The sequence below is a fragment of the Dipodomys merriami genome, unplaced genomic scaffold (genome assembly GCF_024711535.1).
Source record: "Dipodomys merriami isolate MVZ:Mamm:240054 unplaced genomic scaffold, mDipMer1.0.p SCAF_8, whole genome shotgun sequence".
In the NCBI taxonomy this organism is placed as follows: domain Eukaryota; kingdom Metazoa; phylum Chordata; class Mammalia; order Rodentia; family Heteromyidae; genus Dipodomys; species Dipodomys merriami.
Genome location: NW_027206401.1, coordinates 33,228,202 through 33,251,306, shown reverse-complemented (window position 1 = coordinate 33,251,306; position 23,105 = coordinate 33,228,202). Strand labels below are relative to the sequence as shown.

Genomic DNA, 23,105 nt, shown 5'->3' with positions numbered 1-23,105 from the left:
GCTCTGGTGGGTTTTGTGATGTCAGTTAGTTAACATCCCTGAGTTCCTTTCTGCTTGGCACTTCCCTCAGATGGATCTAGCAGAGTGAAGGAGCCATGGACCCAGAGTCCTGAGGTCTGAGACAGGATCAAAGTCCTTGTGAAGAGGGGCGCTGGTGGCTCACACTTGTAATCCCAGCTTCTCAGGAGGCTGAGAGCTGAGGATTATAGTTCAGGAAAGTCCTTGAGACTCATTGCTAATTAGCCACCAAAAAAACCCCAGAAGTAGAGCTGTGGCTCAAGTGGTAGAGTGCTAGCCTTGAGCAAAAAAGCTCAGGGACAGCATTCAGTTGCTGAGTTCAGGTCCCAGGACGGGATACACATTAAAAAAAAAAAAGTCCTTGTGAATGGGTGAGTGGAGGGCTATGCAGGGAGAATAGAGGGGTTACCGGGCAAACAGAGACCCTACTGCAGGTTGTTGCTAGGTCACAGTGAGGAATTTGTTATATTCTTTCCTTCTTTTACCCTCCTTCCGCATCTGCAAGTGTGTTTCTCTTGCCATAAACCTGTAGCACCCCTGCCCAAGCACACTGGACGCTCCATGACAAAGTGCCTGAGTACAAACACACTGAAAACCTGAAATGGATTTCCCTGTATAAGCCAGACTCTGCTGGCCCACAGTGGTGTCAGGAGCCTTGGTGGAGCCTGTTAGAAATGCAACTTCCCAGGTCTCCCCATCTCCTCCCTGCTCCCTACAAGCCCTGATGAACCAGACCCTGATTTCTACCAGGTTGTTCCTGTGCTTTGGGAAGGAGCAACTAGAGTCTATTTATACTGTAGACTTCAACACTCAAAAATAAAACATCATTTTTCCCCAGAATCATCTCGTGAATTTTGACCAATATTACCAATCCATCCATCTGCATCCATTTTTTCTAATGCATTCAGAAGGTCTCTGGAGATCACAAGGCATTTTTGAATGTCAGTGAATAGACTTAGAGGGAAGGTATTGTAGTCTGGGCGCAAGCCAAAAACACTGTGTGTGTGTGTGTGTGTGTGTGTGTGTGTGTGTGTGTGTGTGTGTGTGTGTGTGTGTGTGCGCGCGCTAAAGCCTGGTGTTCTCAGTTCACGGGAGAAAGATCCTCTGGAAGGGGGCCCTGGAAAGAGTGTGCCCTGCTCCCAGGGAAGAGCAGCCGCTTTTTGTCTCCAAGCTGGACACAGCAGCTTGGAGACATTGCTACCATTCTCCTGGGGACAGATGTCAATATCAAAATCTTCCTTTTGGTTGTGGCTGCAGCTGCATGACAATGGACAGCACATACCAAAGTGACCACCACGAATGCTTGGCAAAAAGAGGGATGGACAGCCACATGTGTGCCAGTAGATGCCTCCCACCTCTAGTATCTGTACACACGGGGTTGTACAGGCTGAGAAACAGGTGGACTAGAAGATGCATGCTGACGAGAAAGAGCTAGTCTGGTTCCTCAATGGCTTTGCCAGGACCATGGGAATCATTTGCTATTTGTCATCTGAAGTTTGGGAGATATGTTGGATTCCCATGGATTCCAAGGGAAAAGCTAAAAGACTAATGTTGGCTGGCAAGGCACATTCAGGGCTCCTTCTGCACCTGGGGCAGTGAGCACGTGTTTCTCAGTCACAGATAGGAGCCATCAGAAGAGGGAGCCACCATAGATGACTTCATAAGCTCCCTTCTGAGGAGATGCTGGCACCAAGCAGCCTCTGCAGAGGGAAGCTGGAGTGGCCATGGGGGGCCTCTGATGAAGAAGGAAGTGGGCGTGAGCATCCAGAGAAGAGGTACATTTGCCCATGCCGGTCCACAAGGTCGAGTAGCTAAAGATCCCCGAAGATCCTGCCCAAGCCAGCAGCATGGATAACTAGCAGAAGATACTTGGCAGAATCAGGGAGTGTGATGCCAAACCATAGCAGGACTGCCAAGTGAGACACACACACACACACACACACACACACACACACACACACACACACACACACACACACACACACACACACACTTCCTACAGGGTTCTGAAATCAAGATGAAGGTGTTCTGGCTGTGGCCATGAACTGCGAGTGATGAAGCCTGCCATGCTCTTGGGCGAATGACGCAGGTGAGATGGGAGAGGAAATTCAGTGGAATTCAGCTTCAGTCGCCACACTGACCTGGGCATATTTGATTCTGACTACATTTCATAATGTGAAAGGAATCAGAAAAAAAAATCACAAGGTTTATCCTAAAATTTCGTCCACAGCCAGGAAAGAACTGGTTCCACAGGATTCATGGAAAGGACACATGAACTGTGTGTCTTTAGGGTCTCGGCCTACCGGTGTGGTCAGCACATGAGGCAAGGGTTTGAGAATGAAAGCCCATTGCTCTGCTAGTCTCATTGCCAGACTTAGTAGAAAGGCAATTCACTGAAGAATATGGGAGGTGGGGGCATAAATCAAGGGTAGAGCATCTGCCTAGCAAGCTCAATGTCCTGAGTTCAAACCTCTACTACCCCAATAGATGCACATGCGTATTATGTATGTTTCAAGGCCAGGTACAGTGACACATACTTATAATCCCAGCCCTTGGGAGCTGAGAAGGATGACTGACATGGGGGAATTGTAAGTTCAAGACCAGAAAGGAGGGGGGGGAGGGGGAGGGGGAGGAGAAGCAAAGGAGGAGGTAGGGGGAAGGGAGAAGCAAAGAGATATGTTTCTGGATTGACTATTGTTTGTAGGAGAAGCCAGATTTTAAAACTGTCCAAACCAGAGGGAACATTCTATCCCAGCACCTCCAACTTCTCATCTAAGGTAAGAATGGGTCCAGAAAGACAAGGAGACGTCCTAGCTTATACATAGACATGGAGAAAGGTGTGGAGGTATACAGCATCCCACCCTTATTCAGTTAGGCTCCTTCCTTTATAAAGGCCTAATTTCTTCCACTTCCAAGGTCTCAGAGAGATTGGAGCAAAAGCATAAACAAGGTTCTCAATGGTATCCAAGAAAACCTATGATGAGTATATAATTGATCCTTTTCTGCTGTCCTCCTGGGCTTCAGATACAACCATTCTCCCTGCTCACCCCAACAGTCTCACTCTGTAGCTCAGGTTGGCTTTATACCAGCAATCCTCTTGCCTCGGTATCCCTAGTGCTAAGAATAAAGTCAAGTACTACCATACCTATAGAGATGCAGCTTGTTGTACTGTAAGTATCCTTTTGTTTAATGCTCTAAACTGCCTGTGAGCACAGACCTACCTAACCCTTGTCATCATCACTTTATTCCTCAAAAACATTCCTATGTACCTGCATTTGTCTCATCCAAGACAGATCTTTCCCACCATGCCTGCCAACAAGGTTTGATAGCTAGTTACAGAGGATTGCAACGGCTCCATTCTGTTTCCACTGCCCATGTGTGTTTCATAGATCAACTGCTTTCAGAGAAAGGAAAACAGAGGAAAGTTTCTATGCATCTTGATATTCTTGGACTCTTGGTGCACTGCTGGCTGGGGGCTTCAAAGCAGGAAGAGCACCTCTTGTTAGCATGGAGTCCTGAGGACAACAACACTGGGGCAACTTTGTCCATATGGCCTTGTTCCTCTGTTCACCAGCCTTCTTTCATCCTGAGCTATTCCAAAGCTTCTGATACAAAAAGTAGCTCAAATCTTGGATGATGAGAAGAAATCCCAATGTTTGACAGAGGATTATTTGATACACAACCCAATCAATGTCCTCTAACAAACATTTGTCCCCTGCTTCTTCGCACAGGGAGAGATGTGACACTGTCACTCACTTCATCTAGTCTTTGGCTCTGGATTCTTGGCAATGTCTCCATTCTGTAGCTCCAGAGGGAGGAAAATCACTCATAGGATGTAATATCGCCTCTGTCTAAAGTCTTAACTAACCACCCAGGCCTCAAAGCGAGCAGTTAGCTCTCAGTAGCTCCCGTAGGGGGTGAGGATGGTCTGGATGCCCTCAAATCCCAGCTGGCTCTGTGTTCCCAGAGAGGCAGTGCCCAGCCTCCAAGGAAAACTCTCCAGCTCCTCCCACTGCCGCTGCACCTGCTAGACTGGGACAAGGTTCCTGCAGTGGGGAAAGTCACACGGGACCTACCCAAGTCTGTTCTCACATCCTCTCTGTCCTGGGCCTTCTCAGAGGCCCCAGGGCTCCCCGGGAAGGGCTGGTGGCTGAAGAGGCTGTCACACAGAAGGCTGCGGCACAGCTTGGCCAGGAAGCGAAGGACGTAGCCAATGCTGTTCACCACTGGCACGCTCCTCACATGCTCCTTTCCATCAAAGGAGGCAGACACTGGAAAGGCAGAGATGGCAACTCAGTGTGGGGAGGGTCCCCCAAAATAGTGCCATGCAGACAACCCTACTGGCTAGTTCAGAAAGGGTCAGAGGATCTAGGGCTTCTACAGGTGACTGTGTTCTGAACAACCCAACCAGGGCCAACTTAATTCACTTTAGTTCTCAAAGGCATATGTCCAGCACAGCTTCTCCACCTCTGAGGGGGTCTAGCTCACCTGTATGGCTCTCGCAAAAGGAAGGCTTACTTATTAGTCATTTATTAGACGAGACCTCAGCCTGATTCATGCCTCTGTGTGTCAACCTGGAGTACTCTTTAACCTTTCTTCTTTCTCCTTTAATCAGGGACAAGTCACCTAGATCTGTGGGATCTAACATGGGAGCCATTGGAAAGGCATGTGGGAACTTTGAGTTTCTAAAGAGCAACCCTGGTTATTGTAGGTGGTAAAAATGGCTGGATTCTGGATTATCATAAAGGTAGAACAATACAATTTATTGAGGGGATTGTAAGTGGAGGATGGGAGACAGGGACGACTCAAGGGGAAGGACCCAGGTATCCCGTCTTCCTGTCCAGACCTGGAAGCAAATTCTGGAGTCCTGAGAAATGATTTCTAGGTGATGATTTCACAGATGATTTCGCAAAGTTCCTGGGAGCTCGGTAGATGGAGCTCAGGCCCTGGCCACACCCAATGTCCTCCCTGCTATCCTCTTCAAACACCTCCCGATGGCCCTGCTTGTACAAGCTTCCTGGGCCTCACCTGCCACCAGCTCACCACTGAAGCCCTGCTTGATCAGGGAGAAGACCAGCTTTTGCTGGTGGGCGCAGTCGATGCATGCCTGGATGGCCTGCTGCAGGACGGCTGCCGGCCTCTCCGGTCCGAAGTGCTCTGGGAGCTGCTGCAGCTTCCTTCTCTCCAGGTACGGCCCCGTGTTGGCCTGCTTGTTGACGTAGAGGCAGACTGTGAGGGCAGAGAGCACAATGCCTGCATTGAACGAACAAGCAGCAGGCCGCCCCCCGCCCCTGGGGTCCCAGGCTTGGGCTCACAAAAGAGGTAAAAGAATCAAACTTGGGAAACTGCCAGGGCAAGGAGCCCCAGGCAGGGAGCAGAGAGGCAGGTGGGTCTGCTAAAGTACTCAGATCAGAATTGGACACCGTGATGGTGAGCCAGGTATTTAAATGTATCTCCATGCTGGGCAAGGACACTACAAAATACTTTCTTCCTCCTCTAAAGGGACATAAAGGCTGTCATTTCTTTGTGAACCTTCCATGAATTAAAAACTTGACATGCTGGCTGGGTATGGTAGTGCACACCTGTATACTTCCAGCACTCAGGAGACAGAGGCAGGAGGATCAAGTTTAAGTTGAACCTCAACTACATGGTAAGTTCCACCCCAGCTTAGGCTATATGGTGAGATATAGGCTATATGGTTTCAAATAAATAAATAAATAAATAAATAAAGGTCTGGAAGCCTGGCTCATCTGCCTAGCAAGTATGAAGTCCTAAGTTCGAACCTCAGTATCACCAATTCTTTTTTAAATTGATGTGATGCTAATCACTCAAGAGACTATATTTTCAATGAGGTTCTAAAGAGAGTATTTAGAATCTCAGAGGAAATAAATGTTCAAGAAGCCATTTAGCTGAGCCCAATCAAAGGTTCCTACACCTTCTAGGTAATGTATCTTTCTCCATAAAAATTTTTGATCAAATATCCCCAAATCATGTTTGTTGATAGGATATTTTTCTTCTCGACTATATTAATGTATTTTATTCATTTACAGGAAAGGATCAAATTTGTGTAATGTAAGTAGGAAAATAGAAAAATGTTAGACTATCTACACACTAGTTTTCCAAGTACAATATATTTGTGTGAGTCAGGAGGAAACAGGAGGAGAAGATGCAGCTTCTGTGGGGGCCGGGGGGGGGATGGGAGGGAGGGGAGGCAGGTCAGATTGGGGAAAATGAGACATGGGAGATAACCAGGAATTCAGAGATGAACACTGTGTAATGAATAACTTGATTAAAAGCACACAGACACTATGTTTTCTTTTTAAAGACTTATACGCAGCTCTAACCCACAATGTTTAGTAAAAAGGAAAAAAAATGGGAGAAGGGCAGCTGTCTCCATCTGACCTTGTCTGCTTTCCCGAATAATACTCATTGTCCCTGAGAACTGAGCAAAGATATCTTAGAGAACCTTGTCCTAGAAAGAAACAAAAAACAAAGCACTTGGGGAAAAATGATTCTCGTTGGCACAAAACGTGTTTGAAAAGACTTAATCTCAAGGATGGACACCTGTGTTGAAAGGAGGACGTGGCATAACCCAGCCTTTGTTTAAAGGGATCCTGAGACATCAATGACCCAAGTTGAGTGAACAGGCCAAACCTTGAAGTCTCTCAGCCCAAGTGATAAAACAGTGAGACAGCAAGAATGACCAACTATTACCAGCTGTGAGAACAAAGGGAGACACATATCCTGGGGTGAAGCTGAGCCAGACCTCAAACTGCTTCTTCCTTAGAAATACTTCTGCGGTGAAAGCACACTTTGCCCGTGTGATCAGATGTGCCTGTCCCTGTATCTGAGTATGTGCTTTCTCTAGAATTCTTTTTTTTTTGGGGGGGGGGGGGCGGGTCTGGTCGTGGGGCCTGAACTCTGGGCCTGGGCACTGTCCCTCAGCTCTTCAGCTCAAGGCTAGCGCTCTACCACTTGAGCCACAGCGCCACTTCCGGCTTTTTTCTTTTTGCTTATGTGGTACTGAGGAATCGAACCCAGGGCCTGGAGCATGCAAGGCAAGCGCTCTACCACTGAGCCACCTTCCCAGCCCTTCTCTAGAATTCTTTTGCTTTCCTTTACTAATACACTTTCTTGACCTCTACCTCAAAGTATCCTCAAGCTCCTCTGTGTGTGTGTGTGTGTGTGTGTGTGTGTGTGTGTGTGTGTGTGTGTGTGACAACATCAAGAATTCAAAGCTGAAAGCCAGGGAACCGGTGGCTCACACCTGTAATCCAGCTACTTAGGAGGCTGAGATCTAAGGATCTCAGTTCAAAGCCAGCCCGGGCAGGAAAGTCCATGAGACTCTTATCTACAATAAACCACTAGAAAACCTGAAGTGGCACTGTGGCTCAAGTGGTAGAGCACTCTCCTTGAGCTGAAGAGCTGAGGGACAGTGTCCAAGTCCAGAGTTCAAGCCTCACAACAGACAAAAAAAAAAAGAATTCAAAGCCGAGCTGACCAGTAATCCTAGCTTCTCAGGAGGCTGACATCTGAGGATCACACTTCAAAGCCAGCCCAGGCAAGAAAGTCCGAGACTCTTATCTCCAATTAACCACCAGAAAACCAGAAGTGGTGCTATGGCTCAAAGTGGTAGACACTAGCTTTGAGCACAAGAGTTCAGGGACAGCACCCAGGCCCTGAGTTCAATCTCATGACTGACAAAAAAAAAAAGAAAGAAAGAAAAAGAAAAAAGAATTTGCTACTCAGTGGTCAGGCAGAGTCCGCCTCCCTTTTGGAGCCCTCCTTCCTGAAGGAGCCTGAGGCAGTTCTGTGGTAAAAGAGCAGGTTTCCCCAGGAGCTGAGGGGAGAGCAGAGGTGCTGGGGCTGTCAGAGACCCGGGAGCTGCTTGGCAGTTCACGTGGGAGAGGGGCTGGCAGGGAAGGCAGAGAAGACTTTCTGGCAGGTGGAATGTCTGTACTGAGGTGAAAGACAAGGATAGGGCGAGCAGAAGGGGAACTCATTCCAGATGGAGGACAAGCCTGTGCTGAGACCCTCTGGCCAGCCCCTCGAACTGACAGTAGAGCAGTAGGAAGGGTCACAGGGGAATGGAGCCTGCAGAGCCCTGTCAGCCATATTAATGGGTTTGGTCTTTACTTAAGCACAACAGAGTAAAAAGTGGGGTTGAGGGGGGGGGAAGGGGTATGTGTGTGCAGTGTGTGTGTGTGTGTGTGTGTGTGTGTGTGTGTGTGTGTGTGTGTGTGTGTGTGCTCAGCACACAGCTGACCCAGTTACATTGCTGTTACCATTAGGATAAAACTGTTGGGGAGGGAGTAGACTCTCTCTTGAAGACACAGTTTGAGATGCTCACTACTCTGACCAGATTGGAGGGCACTAGGACAGGACTCAGAGAGAGTAGCAATCTTTGGAAATCTGAAAGGACAAACACAGAACAGAAACAGCAGGCTTATACTTGTTACCATGGAAATCTGGCCCGGAAAAAAAAAATCTGATCACTCTTATGAACAGATTCTTGTCCTACCCCAAAGCAATCCGCTGAACCCGAAATGCTTTGCAAACCGAATTTCAAATAATCCAAACTACAAGACAGAGTAATCTCAGAGAATCCATGACATAGCTACCACATCGAATCCTTCCATTGGCAGCTCTTCAGCTCACAAAGTAGCTGTCAGAGAACAGGCCATCTGTTTACCTGCTCACCTACCTGTGAGAGTCTGCGCTGCCACCAAGCTGGGTATGGTGGCTGCGTCCTGGGGGATGGAGCTGAGGTCCGGCTCTGGGGTGCTCCGCGGAGGTGAGAGGGCTAATGGAGTCATGAGAACCGGAGGCTTGAGCTGTAAGAGAGCCTGGGTGGTCAGCAAAAGTCACACCTGTCTCACACTCTTTCCTTGTACACCAGCTGAACCATGTTTCCACATCTTCCTAATGTTGCAGCTTTGACAGGCTGCCAATTCCAGGTCATGCTCAAGAACCCCATTGGGGGTCACATTCAGAGGTCAGCTCCGAATCACCTCCTTATGGCAAAGCCACCCAGGAAATGGGGCACTGGTGGGGGAATGTGCAAAGGTGTTAAGAGTGGAAACTAATCCTCCCTCTGAATGCAAAATGCTTTCTCCCCACATGCCTGTACTCCCTAGAACCCCATGCACAAGGCTGTCTCCATGCCCCCCCCACTTAGAGACTGACCCTGACCCCTCCTCACTCTGCAGAGACCACTGAATCCTGCTGGACCCTGGCACAGGACGCAAGCGGCAGGGTGTCTATTTCCTGCAGCATGGCCCCCCGCTGGCCTGGATGTGGACGGGAGTGAGCAGCAGGCGCTCACTGTGGGGAGTCTCATCTGCCACCACAATCAAGGAGTTGAAATTTGCTCTTGCAGACTTGAGATGGAGATGCCTCAAGGATGCGATCGGTATTAACAAATCACTCTGCACCATGCTTGGTACAGAGACAAGCTTAGCTCTCTGCCCCATGGTAAGGAATAAACATGTCACCACTGTTACATCCGAACCCATTCCAGATAAGGGAGGGGTTAGTCTGTGAGACCCACCCACTGGTTCTAACACACAATTAAGGGTGAGCACTGATCAATATCAGTGCTTGTCAGATTTTGTGAGCAGCCTCCTGGGGGTTTCGTTAAAACGCAAATTCCAGGAATTTCATGTGGGACCGGGAATTCTGCACTTCCCATTAGCTCCTCGGAGAGACCAAGACTGCAGTCCATGGACCATGTCTGAGCAGCAAGTTTGGTGTCCCATTGTTAACATATATACCATCCCCATCCATCTTCTAATTTTCTTCCTGGGTTTTGAGAATAGAATAAAAATAAGAGTATGATAAAACAGTATTATAATGATTCTGTATTATACTGTCTCCTCACTGTGAGTTATCCAATCATTTTATATTCATTTGTGTATGGATTCAGAAAACATGTATTATGAGCCTGTTTCATGACAGCCACTCTTGAAGCTGCTGGGAATACAACAGGGAAAAAGAGTCCACAAAACAAATTTATCTTTGTCCTGGTAGAACTGAAATTCTATTAGAGGGAGATAGACAGCAAATAAGATGAACTGGTGTAAGTGTGCTAAGTGCTAACGATGGAATGAAGAGGGAAGGGGCCAGAGAACCTTAACAGCGATATATTAAGAGAGGTGTCTTGAGCTCACCTCATACAAAGGTGTGGTGCAAAAAATCAACTATCTTTCAGATTGCTGTCTTGCGAAGAGGCTGGAAAAGATGAAGTGGGAGGACCACTAATGTAGAGTGCATGAGAGATGGTGTAGGTTGGATCAGGGTAATGTTACAGGAGGTGATGGGTGGTACATGGATTCTGGATGGAATGTGAAGGTGGAATTGATGGGATTGACCAACACATTGGATATGGGGTTATGGGAGAAACTAGCTACAATTGGCCCAAACAGGGATAGCTTTTTAGGGTAGGGGCAGCAAAATGGAGGGGGATGAAGAAGATCATGGGACAGTTTGGGTCAATAGGTTAAATAGATAGTTGAGTGTGAAGATCTAGAGACAGTCCAAATGGAGGACAGTATTTGGGAATCATCAATACAGAGATGATATTTAAGATGTCAGAGAGGGGTGATGCCAACATTAAGCTCTGTAAGACTCCAAAACATGAGAAGCTGGAGCAATGAGGAGGAGGAGCCAAAGAGCCAGGAGATAGTGTCCAGTGGGGAAGAAAGGAAAGTAAAAGAGACAAATGCATTGTGAGAGCCAAATGCAGAAAGTGTTTCAGGAGGAGACTGTGGTTAACCACAGCCAAGGTTCTGATCAGAGAAGACTTGAGTGGTTGTCAGATTTAGCAAGTTGTCTGACGGTGGAGCGTGGCTCAAGAGGTAGAGCACTTGCCAGAATACATGAGGCTCAGTTCTCAGTTCAGTCCCCAGTATCAGAAGCAATGATGATGATGATGATGATGAAGAAGAAGAAGAAGAATTAGCAACTTAACAAGAAAGGTTGTGACATTGAAATAAAAACAAAACAGAGGGCTGGGAAGGTGGCTCAGTGGTAGAGCGCTTGCCTTGCATGCCTGAGGTCCTGGGTTCGATTCCTCAGCACCACATAAGCAAAAAGAAAAAAGCCGGAAATGGCATTGTGGCTCAAGTGGTAGAGTGCTAGCCTTAAGCTGAAGAGCTGAGGGACAGCGCCCAGGCCCAGAGTTCAGGCCCCATGACTGGATCCCCCCAAAAAAATTTAAAAAAAGAAAAGAAAACAGAACCTTCATGAGACTGACATTCTAATGGTGGGGGGGGGTGTGAAAATAGATAAGATAGTGACATGATGCATAGTATGTTAGGAGATAAGAGTTGACAGTGGAAATAGAGAAGGAAGAGAACTGAGGAGTGCAATTGAGGAGTTGTACTTTGGCTTGAAATCTTAAAATGGGGTCATTCCTGATTGGAATAAATTTAGGAAATAATGGAAGGAGAGGCCTTGGGATCGAGACAAATGATGACTAAATGCAATATGGCATCTTGAAAAGAATCTTGGAACAGAATGAAGAATATCTGAAGCAAACTATAAAATAATGGACAATATAATCTAATACTTTATCATTGGTTCACTTGGAGGTATAAGATGCTAACTGGGGAAACAAGAGTTGGAGAGTATAGAACACTAGCTCTATCTCTGCAACTCTTCTGTAAATCTCCAACTAGCCTAAAGTAGAGTTTATATGTAAAATACTAAGAGTGAGAACTTTCAGAGTAAACTGAGCATTTTCTTGGCAGCCCCATACTGAAAGACTTGACATCTGAAAGGCTTTGTTGTGACGTACAAGAACCTCCAAGACCAACAGCCCTAGACAAATAGATACAGTGAGAACTCTCACCTGAAATTCAAAAGCTCACCCAGGATCTGGCTAGGATGACTCTTTGCTCTCTGAGAGAGTCAGGACGGGATAATGGAAGAAGATCCCAGCTGGAATGGTCAACAAAGGGGCTGGGAATCTAGGATCAGCTCACCTTTCTTTTCCATTTGTAGAACCAGTATGCACTAAGAAACTAATTCTTTTTTGTTTTCTTCAAGAACTATTATTCAGTTCATAGCCTTAGCAAACAAGATAAAACCCCAGCGAGATGCAGGAGGCTCATGCTTTTAATCTTAGCTACTCAAGAGGTTGCAATTTGAGGATCTCTGTTTGAAGCCAGTTAAGGCAAGGAAGTCTATGAGACTTTCATCTCCAATTGACCACTAAAAAGCCAGAAATGGAGCTATGGTTCAAGTGGTGAAGCACCAGCCTTGAGTGAAAAAAGTTAAGAGGAAATGCCCATTCAAACCCTAGCACTGGCATGCATATGCATGCATACACACACACACACACACACACACACACACGGACATACACACATGGACACACACATACACACATGCACCCACATAGATTGAAATACTACCACCTGAAGTCATTAGAATCTATAGCACATACAATATAGAAACCAGGGTAAATCTTTGGAACAGGCCCTTTTGGCCTCCTTAAAGAGACCTTGGTGGGCTCTTCAATCATGAGATGTAAGGAAAAGTCCCTTGTTGATCTGGGGAGAGTTTCTTAACTAATGACCAAACACAAGATGCTTGCTGGTAAGTGTTCTATTTGAAAATAAAGAGGGCTTCCTGGAATGGTGGAGCATCTCTTGGTAGAAAATACGATTAAGAGGATTTTGTTTCCTTTGTGGAGGGTAACAAAAGGCCAGCGAGGCCATAAAAAGTGTCATTCTCACAGTGGTAAGCACCCCCCCCCCAGCAATGTGGTGCACAGATGGGCCCTGGGAGGGGCCTGACCTCTGAACTCCAGGGCCTGACATCTTGCTGCAGCTCTGACCTTCTTTTACTGCCTGCAATTCACCCATGTTATCCTCAACACTCAGAAGCAGCTCGAGGCCACTGCTGGCTCATTGCTTGGGTCTGGTCTGCAAGGGAGAAGCCTGGGTCCATTCTTGGACCAGACCAAAGTAACAAATACCACCCAGCAAGATCGAGTGCACAAAAAGGCGTCCTCAGACTCCTAGAGATGAGCCTGATAAAGACTCAAATCATATTCTTTCATTATGTAATATTATTAATGTGAATATATCACTGTGATCATTTTTATGTAATGAATTTTAGTTATTTTATGAGTGGTGTTACATCATTATATTGTTCTGAAATGTTCATATATTATTATCCTATTAGAAAATAATGATTGTGCCGGGCATCGGTGGCTCATGCCTGTAATCCTAGCTACCCAAGAAGCTGAGATCTTAGGATCGAGGTTCAAAGCCAGCCCAGGCAGAAAAGTCCATGAGACTCTTATTTCCAATAAACCACCAGAAAACTGGAAGTGGCGCTGTGACTCAAGCAGTAGAGCACTCACCTTGAGCTGAAGAGTGCAGCGACAGCGCCCAAGTTCAGAGTTCAAGCCCCACTACTGACAAAAATAAAAATAAAAACAAAAATAAATTATTGTCCTTTTATCCTGTAGTGCTTTCCCCTTCAAATTCAAGACTGTGACATTGAGAACTGAGCTTATAAGAAATGTGTTTGGGGCTGGGAAGGTGGCTCAGTGGTAGAGCGCTTGCTTTGCATGCATGAGGCCCTGGGTTTGATTCCTCAGCACCACATAAGCAAAAAGAAAAAAGCCGGAAGTGGCGCTGTGTCTCAAGTGGTAGAGCCTTGAGCTGAAGAGCTGAGGGACAGCGCCCAGGCCCAGAGTTCAGGCCCCACAACCGGACCCAAAAAAAAAAAAGATACGTGTTTGGTCCAGGTAATGGTAGCTCATGCCTGTAAACAATCCCAACTTTGATTACTCAACAGGCAAATATCTGAGGATCACAGTTCAAAACCAGCCTGGGCAGAAAAGTTTATGAGACACTCATCTCCAATTAATTACCAAAGTTAACCAGCCTGAAGTTGAGCTGTGGTTCAAGTGGTAGAGTGCTAGCCTTGAATACAGAAGCTCAGGGATCGTGCTCAGGCCCTGAATTCAAGCCCCCATACACACACACACACACACACACACACACACACACACACACACATACATAATAATAATAGTAATAATAATAATAATAAATACAAGTTCTTTAAGGGAAGAAAGACCTAGGTAAACAAACAAAACCAAAAGAAATTCTGGCTCTCCAACTGTGTCCCACATAGTTAAAACTAACAAATCAGCGGTCATTTGGAAAGTGGAGTGAGAATGCTCCATTTCCTTGGTGGCTTTTCCACAAGAAGAAATGAATGACAAGAAAATAAATAGACTCCAATGGGGAGCTGGGTACCAAAGCAGGGAGGGGCTAACAGAAGTTGAATGGGGATGACTATGGTCTGTGTAGTTTTGAGAATGGAACAATAAAATCTGTTGAAATTGTTTTAAGAAGGGGGAGTGTGAGGGAGGAGAGCCATAGGGGCTGAGAAGTTGATGGGGATATGTCATTTACATGTGGGGAAAAGTCACAGTGAAACCCCAGTTGGACGACTCATGCATGCTAGTAAAATAGAGTTGAGAATAATGAGTGCTCTTTTATGTGGAATCTCATTCGCTTAACACAGACTGTCCTCATGCTCTACCATGCAGGGATGTCATCGCAGATAGGCGCTGATTTGGAACTATTCTAGAACATTAATATCATGGCTTGAGAAGCTATCTGGGACTCTCCAACTGACATGATTTCCATCCATTTCCATAATTTTTTGGGAAGTGGACTTTAAAAGCCTCGACATTTCTGTGTGACAAGGGTTCCATACCATTAGCCAGCCAGCCCAAAAGCTTTTGTTCTGAGTGTCAAGAGCATTGAAAACTGCCCATTTGAGGAGACAGGAAAATTGCAAAATCAGGTTCCTTCCATGGAGTGAATTTCTATTCATGCTGGCCCCAGAAATTCTCTGTCTGTTGTTAATTCTCATTCTTGGGTCACAGCCCCCAAGGGATCAGGAAGAAGGCCAAATAGGAGAGAGAACGTTTCAATGTGTTTTCTTCAGAGACTGGACCTGCTCCCTGGCTCTATAAACAGAAAGGCTTCCCTGCTTCAGCCACCAGATATAATTCCCAGATGTTGGTAAGGGTATGGTACCTATCTGGATGACACCTGTCCTGGGCCAGCTTCAGGAAGAGACATAATTCAAAAGCTGGGGGATGGGTATCATGAACAAAGGAGGTTCCTTTTGTTAGAAAAATAACCAATGAAGAAAACATTATCTTTTGAGAGCCAAACAAAGACACTAAAAAAAAACTAAACTAAAATGAATGACCCCAAAATAGCTTGGGATAACCCCCTCCTTTCCCCAACCTGCTGCTTTTATTCTCCAACATTTGGAAGAACTAGGAGAATGAAAGGAATAAAGGTTGAACTCATTACCAACTCTTCCAGAAGTTCTTCCTGCTGACCTGAAATAATTTCCATACATTTTTCTAAATATATGAAAGTTAATTGCCAATTTGCACTTTGGTTTCAGTATTCAGGTCTCAAGATGGAAACATAAGCCTTGATTTCAGGAAAAAATAAATGGGAAGAAATTTCCACAACTCATTTTCTAATGCCCAAAATGCTCATGGAGGCCATGTTTAGTGTTCTTTTTTCTCCATTAAGCCCTTCAAAAAATGAGAGGAGGAATTCTATGCCTCCATCAGAAAGGATGACATTGCCCATTTGTTAGGAAATGGAAAGACTTAGTAAAAATTATATTAAGTGAAGTAAGCCAGGCGCAAAGAAACATAGGTCCCATGGTTTCCCTTATTTGCAATAACTAGTATATGTCTGAGTTAAGCAGAAAAGGTCGGATAAGATGATGTTAAGTGAAATGAAACCTAAGATAAGGACACAGTGTTTTTTTTTTTCTTTCTTGCTGTTGTTTCTAAAGTATTTATAAGGTACCACGTGATTTTTTTGTTGCTTTGTATGTCCCTCCCCCACGGTATAACCCATTTCACTGTATTTCATGTCGGTATAATTTGTGGAGGGGAAGGGAAAAAACAAATTGTTTAAATAGGTTGACCCATTGCAACAATGAAATGTATAAGATGCTATGTCAAATAAAAAGAACTTTACAATTTACGCGGGGGGGGGGGGGGAAGATGTAGTTGTGGAGGTGGGAGGGAAGGGATGGTAGGGGAAAAACAAAGGAGAAGGCAACAATGCTGGGTAAGAAATGTACTCATTACCTTGCTCATGTGATTGTAACCCCTCTGTACAATAAAAAACTTATTTTTTAAAAAATGAGAGGAGAAGCCCTGTGTAAAAAGAGCTCAGAGACAATGCCCAGGGTCCAGGCCCTGAATCAAGCACCAGGACCAGCACAAAAAAAAAAAAAAAAAAAAGGAGGGGAGGAGCCATGCACTTGGATTCTGTTGGTTTATGCAGTTGTGCCCATATCCTTATTTATTCTCCAAATCGTTCATTCTTAAAAGAGTTACCAGAACCAGGCACGGGTGGCTCACCCTGTAATTCAAGCTACTCAGGAAGCTGAGATCTGAGGATCGTGATTTGAAGCCAGCTCAGGAAAGAAAAGTCCTTGAGAATCTTAATTTCCATCTTAATTTCCAAATAACAGGCAAACTGTTGGAAGTAGAACTGTGGCTCAAGTGAGTGAATAAAGCCAAATGAGAGCATGAGGCCTAAGTTCAAGCCCCAGTGCCAGCACAAAAAGATAAAAAGAGTCCTATGATTTTAATCTTCCCTCATATGCCTCTTTGTAGCCAAACGTGACATCAACACCCATTTCTAAGCAGGAAACTCTGATTAACACTCTAGATTCTTCTCATGACTGACTCCCCATGTTCCAGAAGACATTTCTACATCCTTTGATACTGGTCTGCTCACAGTACTCATTCCAATGTCTCAGGAACATCATCTGCTTCCACTAAGAGAAATGGTGAATGAGTTCCGGAAAGTGGCTCCAAGAGCCACTCCAGCCAGAACTAAAAGGGAACAGCTCAGGCTCTGACACACAGTGAGGTTTAACCACATGAATTCAGCTATTACCCTAAAATCTTCTCTCCTTATAATTCCCCAGCTGGTTAGTTTGCTTTCTCCTCTTATAAAAACGCACACAAGAGCTTGCCCTGTGCTAAGCATGTGGCCTTGTCTGTCCCATGCTTTACTGAGACAGACTTCTTTATGATCCTGGGTTTACCAACTTCTCCTTCATGGTATTTTGGAGTCCAGTTCTGCCCGAGTTCCTGGGGAACCCAGCCCTGTACCATTGTGGAGAAGGAGAGGATGGAGTCATACCTTGTACCCAGGTTTCCGCCCTCTTTTCTTTGGCATCTTCAGGGCTGGTAAAGGAGCAGTGGAAACAGAATAAAGATTATGAACAGCCATCTTCCCAGGTGTGGCGTGCAGGGGTGGCCGGCCTCGCTTCCCCGGGGTCCTCGGAGTCTGCATCTCGGCAGGTGCCAGTCTTACGAATGAGGTGGCAAATCACTCACAAGCAGAAGAGATGCTAACCATTAGTCCAGACACGAAACAAAGCAAAACAAAACAAACAGAGCATTTACTTGGTTTGCAAGTACAACCCAGATCAGATCAGTTTGAGAAGCAGTTGGGAGGGCACCCCTAGGGCATTTACCATGCACTGGGCCCCTGGGGTCGCTATCCTGGCTCCCTAGTGCCATTTCAAAGATCATTATCTTTGACAGGAGATGACAATAAGGGAGGAAACACCAGAGAAGATAATGGAATCCCGGCTCCAAACACAACTGAAGCAACGTCACCAACCACAAGATGCTGCTGCCTGCAACTCAGTGTCAGTTTAGCTTTGGATTATTACTTTTTAAATGGTAATAAAAATACACAGCCATTCACTCCTGTCTCTGTGGCTGGGTTCTAAACAATCATGACATTTTTTCCTTTTCCCCTTTAGTTATTTTTGTTAAGTAGGATCTCATGTTCTTGCCAGAGGCTGACTTCAGACCATGATCTTCCTACTGATACCTTGTTACAGCCACACCCAGCTTACTGGTTGTTAGCGGATCTCCTAACCTTATCCCTAGCTTTACTCAAACTGTCCTACTCCCAATCTCACCTTCCAAATAGCTGGGATTACAGGTATGAGCCACCACATCCAACACTATTTTTGATCCGTGTATCCCCGTACACGGGTCAGTAGCCACTTTCCAAAAAGAAGGTCACCCCAGTAAGGCATAAGGGCATCACAAGTCTGCCAAAATTTACCTACTTCACCTCTTGTATTTTTCACAATGGTTCTGAGATGAGCATAGCTGTCCTTGGATTTAGATGGGCAGACAAGGAAGAGCTATATATATGAGATCATTTGTTAGTGGGCTGAGTGCAGATCACACCCCAGGGTTCTTTGCATAAACCCCTAAATTCTCATTCTGGGTTGCCAGGAGAAAAGGCAGAGACTAGCAGTGGAGCAGGTTTTGGGAAAAGGGGAAATTTCATCTCTCAGGCCATGTCTCCACAGCTCTGGGGGCTGCAAAGAGATGGTACTGATGCTAAGTGATAGCTGACGTGGGAGAAGTTGGAGATGCCTGGTTGGCTAGGACAGTGTAATGTCCTCCAGAACCTATGCAAATGTCTATCATTTATAATTAGTACAGGCTGGTGCCAGTGGCTCACGCCTGTCATCCTAGTTACTCAGGAGGCTGAGGTCTAAGTATCACAGTTCAAAGCCAGCCTGGGGAGAAAAATCCATGAAACTCATCTCCAATAAACTACTTTGAAATAGCTGGAAGTGGCACTGTGGCTCAAGTGGTAGAGTGCTTAGCCTTGAGCAAAAGAAGCTCAGGGACAGAGCCTGGGCTCAGAGTTCAAGTCTCAGGACCAGCCAAAAAGAAAAAGAAAAAAAAAATCAGTGTAGCCAGCACCAGGGCAGTGCTGGCAGGGGATGTCTCTGAACTTGCATTCTGCCAAGCAAGGGAAGGGACTTTGCCAGGCAACTACAAATATTGCTTTTCTTTTTTAGCAAACCACTGTTTCCTGTTTTGTTCTCTATTTTTACTTTATGTTTAGTTTTGAGAAAGCCCTCGTGGTTTGGTGTTTGGGTTGCTCCTTGCTCAGCCTTTATCTATAAAGCAAACTTTCAAGATGATTGTGTATGTGTGGGGGGGGCGGGGGGGGGGGAAACAACTGCAGACCTAAATTCCTTCGAGGATTTTGCCAAGAAAAATCCTTAAAACTCAAACAAGAAAAAGACAAGAGTCAAATAACACCAATCACAAAACTGCTCATCAGGGGGAACCAGTCACCAGTCTTGGGATCCATGTGAATTCCCAAGGCAACAACCTTTCCAACACAAATATTCCCTGGATTTTCAGGCACATAGTCATTCTCCCTGAAGTATAACTCTGATGTCTTCATTATGATACCCTTTGGGGGAAAAAAAGTATCTGAATCATTTAGTGCTAGAGACTCAGTGTTTTCCCTGGAAGAACTCACTGCCTCTGAAAGAGCCACCATGTCTCCCAAGCCACATGAGCACCAGACAGCAGTCATTAGAAAATTAGTATGAGACAACATTGGAACCAATGCCCACACATTGATGGACATTGAGGACAGACACATTTTAGAAGTGAAAGTCAAGAGCAAGTGCATAGTGATCTTTTTGTTTGTGAAGATACTGTACAGAGGGGTTACAGTTACATGAGTATGGTAATGAGTACATTTCCTATGGAACACTGTTACCCCCTCCTTTGTTTTTCTCCTACTGTCCCTTGTGCATAGTGATCTTGGCATTGATTTTGGACCTCAGTGATTGGTAGCTGAAAACTTTGCCTCTCCAAAAGACAAGGACCATAGGTGTGCATGGATCAGGAAGGCTGGTTTGTGAGGGCAGTAAGTAGACCCTGGGGTCTTGGTGTCCTGAGCTGCCAAATGGAAATACCAGAATTGACCAGGTATACTTTACCAGACATGGAGATTCCCTTGGGAGAATGCCCATGAGAGCCCTTTATAATTTATACATCCCCATATGATAGTGTTTGGTTATTTGTTTGTTTGTTCTTGCAGAGACAATAGGAGCTCTATTTTTTACCTACTTGTCACATCTCAAAGACATCACACAGGATTATTTCATTTGGTTTGTCAGTACTGGGGGTTGAAACAGTGCCTTTCTTTTCTTGCTTGGCGTTTGTGCTCAAGGCTGGCACTTTACAACTTGAAACCACAGATTCACTTCCAGTTTTGTGGTGGTTAATTGGAGATAAAAGTCTTAAGGACTTTTCTGCCAGGGCTGGCTTCAAATCGTGATGCTCCGATCTCAGCCTCCTGAGTAGCTAAGATTACAGGTATGAGCCACCAGTGCTGGCTCATTTGATTTCTGACCAAAAGCATGCATTTAAACAATAGTAAGCTCCTGGGCTGGTGTGTCTACAGTGTGGCACAATACCTGCCTCTCATCTAGACAGTGTCCACTTTGGGAGAGGTGAACCTTCCAACAGCACCCTGATATAAGAAAGGGCTCTGCTCTGCAAAGCTGGGATGCTGGGAGGAAAGGCAGGCGGTGGGTCTCCGTCCTCACATGCTGGCTGGACATGGTCATAGCTCACTGATTGACTTCCACTTTCATTTCGCCAAGAGCACCCCAGGGTCTTTCCATATTAGGAATGTCAAGTTGTCACTGAATATGACAAAAGAAGGGGTGAAGAGAGTGGGCGGAAACAAGACACCCAGGAAACTTTTCCTCCATCTTCCAGGAAAGAAAACTAAATGCCACTGAAGTTATTTATTTATTTATTTGGTGCTGGTCCGGGGCTTGAACTCAGGGGCTGGCCAATATCTCTGAACTTCTTTTGCTCAAGGCTAGTGCTCTACCACTTGAACCACAGCTCCACTTCCAGATTTTTGATAATTAGTTGGAGCTTAAGAGTCTCATGGACCTTGCTACCCAGGATGACTTTGACCTGTGATCCTCAGATCTCAGCCTCTTGAGTAAGTTAGGATTACAGGTGTGAGCCACTTGACTTGAACTCACTTCTGGCCACTAAGGCGTCTCAGCTGTCTCTGTGTGATGTCATTAGGGACAGGTGACCAGTTTTCTCATACTGATCACCTTTGGATAGCCCGCAGTTAACAGCTGATACAAGACCAGGCTCAAAACACAATTTTTTTATTATTATTTTTTAATTATGATTGCAAAGGGGACATTAAAAGGGGTTACAGTTACATAAGTCACATAATGAATACATCTCTTTTTGCTCAGTGTCACCCCCTCCCTCACTCTCTCCCAGTTTTTCCCTCTCATCCTACCCACTACAAGTTGTATAATTCATTTTCAGCATAGTGTCTAGTAAGCGTCACTGCTACATTTGTCCACCCTTGGTCCTACCATTTCTGTGCTCCCCCCTTGCCCTCCCCAAAATAGATAAACTTATATAATTCTTATCAGTCAAAAGGGAAAATATTGCTTAGAAACAGACTATTCTCATTCTCTCCTTATTTATCTATCTGCACACCTACTATTCAGGTACTATTCTGAACACTGGGGATGTGAAGATGAACGCAGGCACTGTCAGGAGTCAGGGGAAGGAGAGGCAAAGCTCTGCAGCCACCTCCACTCTCTCTTCCCCTGCCACGAGTCCCCCAGCATGTTGTGGGTCTTGTTGGCATGCAGCACTGTCCAATCCCATGTCACAGATCATTCTCAGTCTGCTGCTGGTCACCCCTGCAGAGGAGGTAGACACTGCAAACATTCAATGCATACAGGGACAGTGATAATAACCACAAAGACAGAGTCTGCAGCCCAAAGACTCTTCCTGGAACAAGCCCCTCTTCTTTTCCCTCAGAGAACCCTAGTGCTGAAAGGCAGGAATCCTAGTCCCCTAGCTTATATCCATTCTTGGCTCACACCCGTGTCCCCAAGCTGTGAGCACTGTTCCTGGTGCCCACTGTTACATGCACACCCAGCTCATAGTACCAAGTCACACGAGAGCATGGATAAATGAATGAATGGATGAATGAATGAATGAATGAATCATGCACTCATATCACTTTGCTAAGTTCCTGTTCCAAACATTTAAGGCAAGTATTGTAATGTGCCAAGGGGCGGGGGTTTGGGGAGGGGAGAACTGTCAAACCTGTGCAGATAACAGTCTAGAAGGCTCCAAGTCTTGCCACAAGTCACCAGGTAGTTCCCTCCCAGCCTCTGCCACTGCAAGGAGTGCCATTACCCATGGCTCTGTCTCCACTTGGAGATATTAGACTTTAACAGCTAACTTCTCCATAATATACAACATACATATGTGAACAGAGCACAGGGTGACCTGAGCAGATGGATGGGATTGGGAAACAGAAGAATGGTGGAAGGACTGACACGAATCAAGATGCTTTGTACTCATAAATTGACATGTTGAATTGAAACCCCTTTGTACAGCTACTTCAAGATAATTAGTTAATTAATCTGTCATACTCCTCAAAAACACTGGGAGCCTATACTTAGCCTGAGACACACACCCTGTGTCTGGCAGGGTGGAGGTGTCTGTGACCTCACTGGGTCTGGCTTACAGAGATCCTCAGACAATATTTGATTGACTCATGAAATGAAGGGAGGGAGAGGAATACCCTGACACGATGGCAGATATTCACTTTTTGGTTGCCAAAGTAAAGGTCAAAAAAGGAGGGAGGGAGAAGAATCCCACCTTTTTGTTCTATCCTCTGTCATGGATTAGCAGCCAGCAAATGGGGCTTCCTGGATCATTTTGCAGGTCTTCCCCATCTCAAAGGTCTCCTGAGGCCAGGCAACCAAAGCTAAATCAATTCTTAATTAGCTTTCGGAGTTTACCTGGTGGAAATCTATAGCTTTATGAATATTTATTGGGCATGCAGGCATTTGTGCCAGGCCCCAGGGACAAGGATAAGCTGTCTAGGACAAGCCTAGTACTCATGCAGGAGGTGCAAGGAGGGGACATCACAGAGCCAAACAACACAGTCACAAAAGGCAAAGAGAACAAGGGCAGGTGCTTGGATACATTGCTAGTCATCAGGGCAAGCAGAGCCAGGATGGAATGAACCCACCGCTCGAATTGGACTGGGTAGTCAGCAGGGGATAGGGAGACGCCAACAGGACTCCTGAGCAGTTTTAGTTCTGTTTTGTATAGAAAGAGGGAGGGATTTCAAATTAGAGGTGGCTGA

General features: G+C 45.6%; 1 protein-coding gene across 2 annotated transcripts in view; it reads right to left on the bottom strand.

Moving 5' to 3' along the window:
- Scml4 (Scm polycomb group protein like 4) overlaps window positions 1-23,105 on the bottom strand; it is a 70,096-nt gene that overhangs the window by 17,790 nt on the left and 29,201 nt on the right. The window contains exons 2-6 of one of the 2 annotated variants that reach the window (XM_070010092.1): window positions 17,247-17,457; window positions 13,391-13,441; window positions 8,723-8,852; window positions 5,047-5,247; window positions 4,095-4,289 (exon numbers count right to left, since the gene is read on the bottom strand). In XM_070010092.1, the coding sequence (XP_069866193.1) occupies window positions 4,095-4,289; window positions 5,047-5,247; window positions 8,723-8,852; window positions 13,391-13,441; window positions 17,247-17,399 (730 nt within the window). In that variant the 5' untranslated portion in view covers window positions 17,400-17,457. Of the gene's footprint in view, window positions 1-4,094; window positions 4,290-4,799; window positions 5,248-8,722; window positions 8,853-13,390; window positions 13,442-17,246; window positions 17,458-23,105 lie in introns of those variants that run through there. The other variant, XM_070010093.1, reaches the window with a different exon arrangement.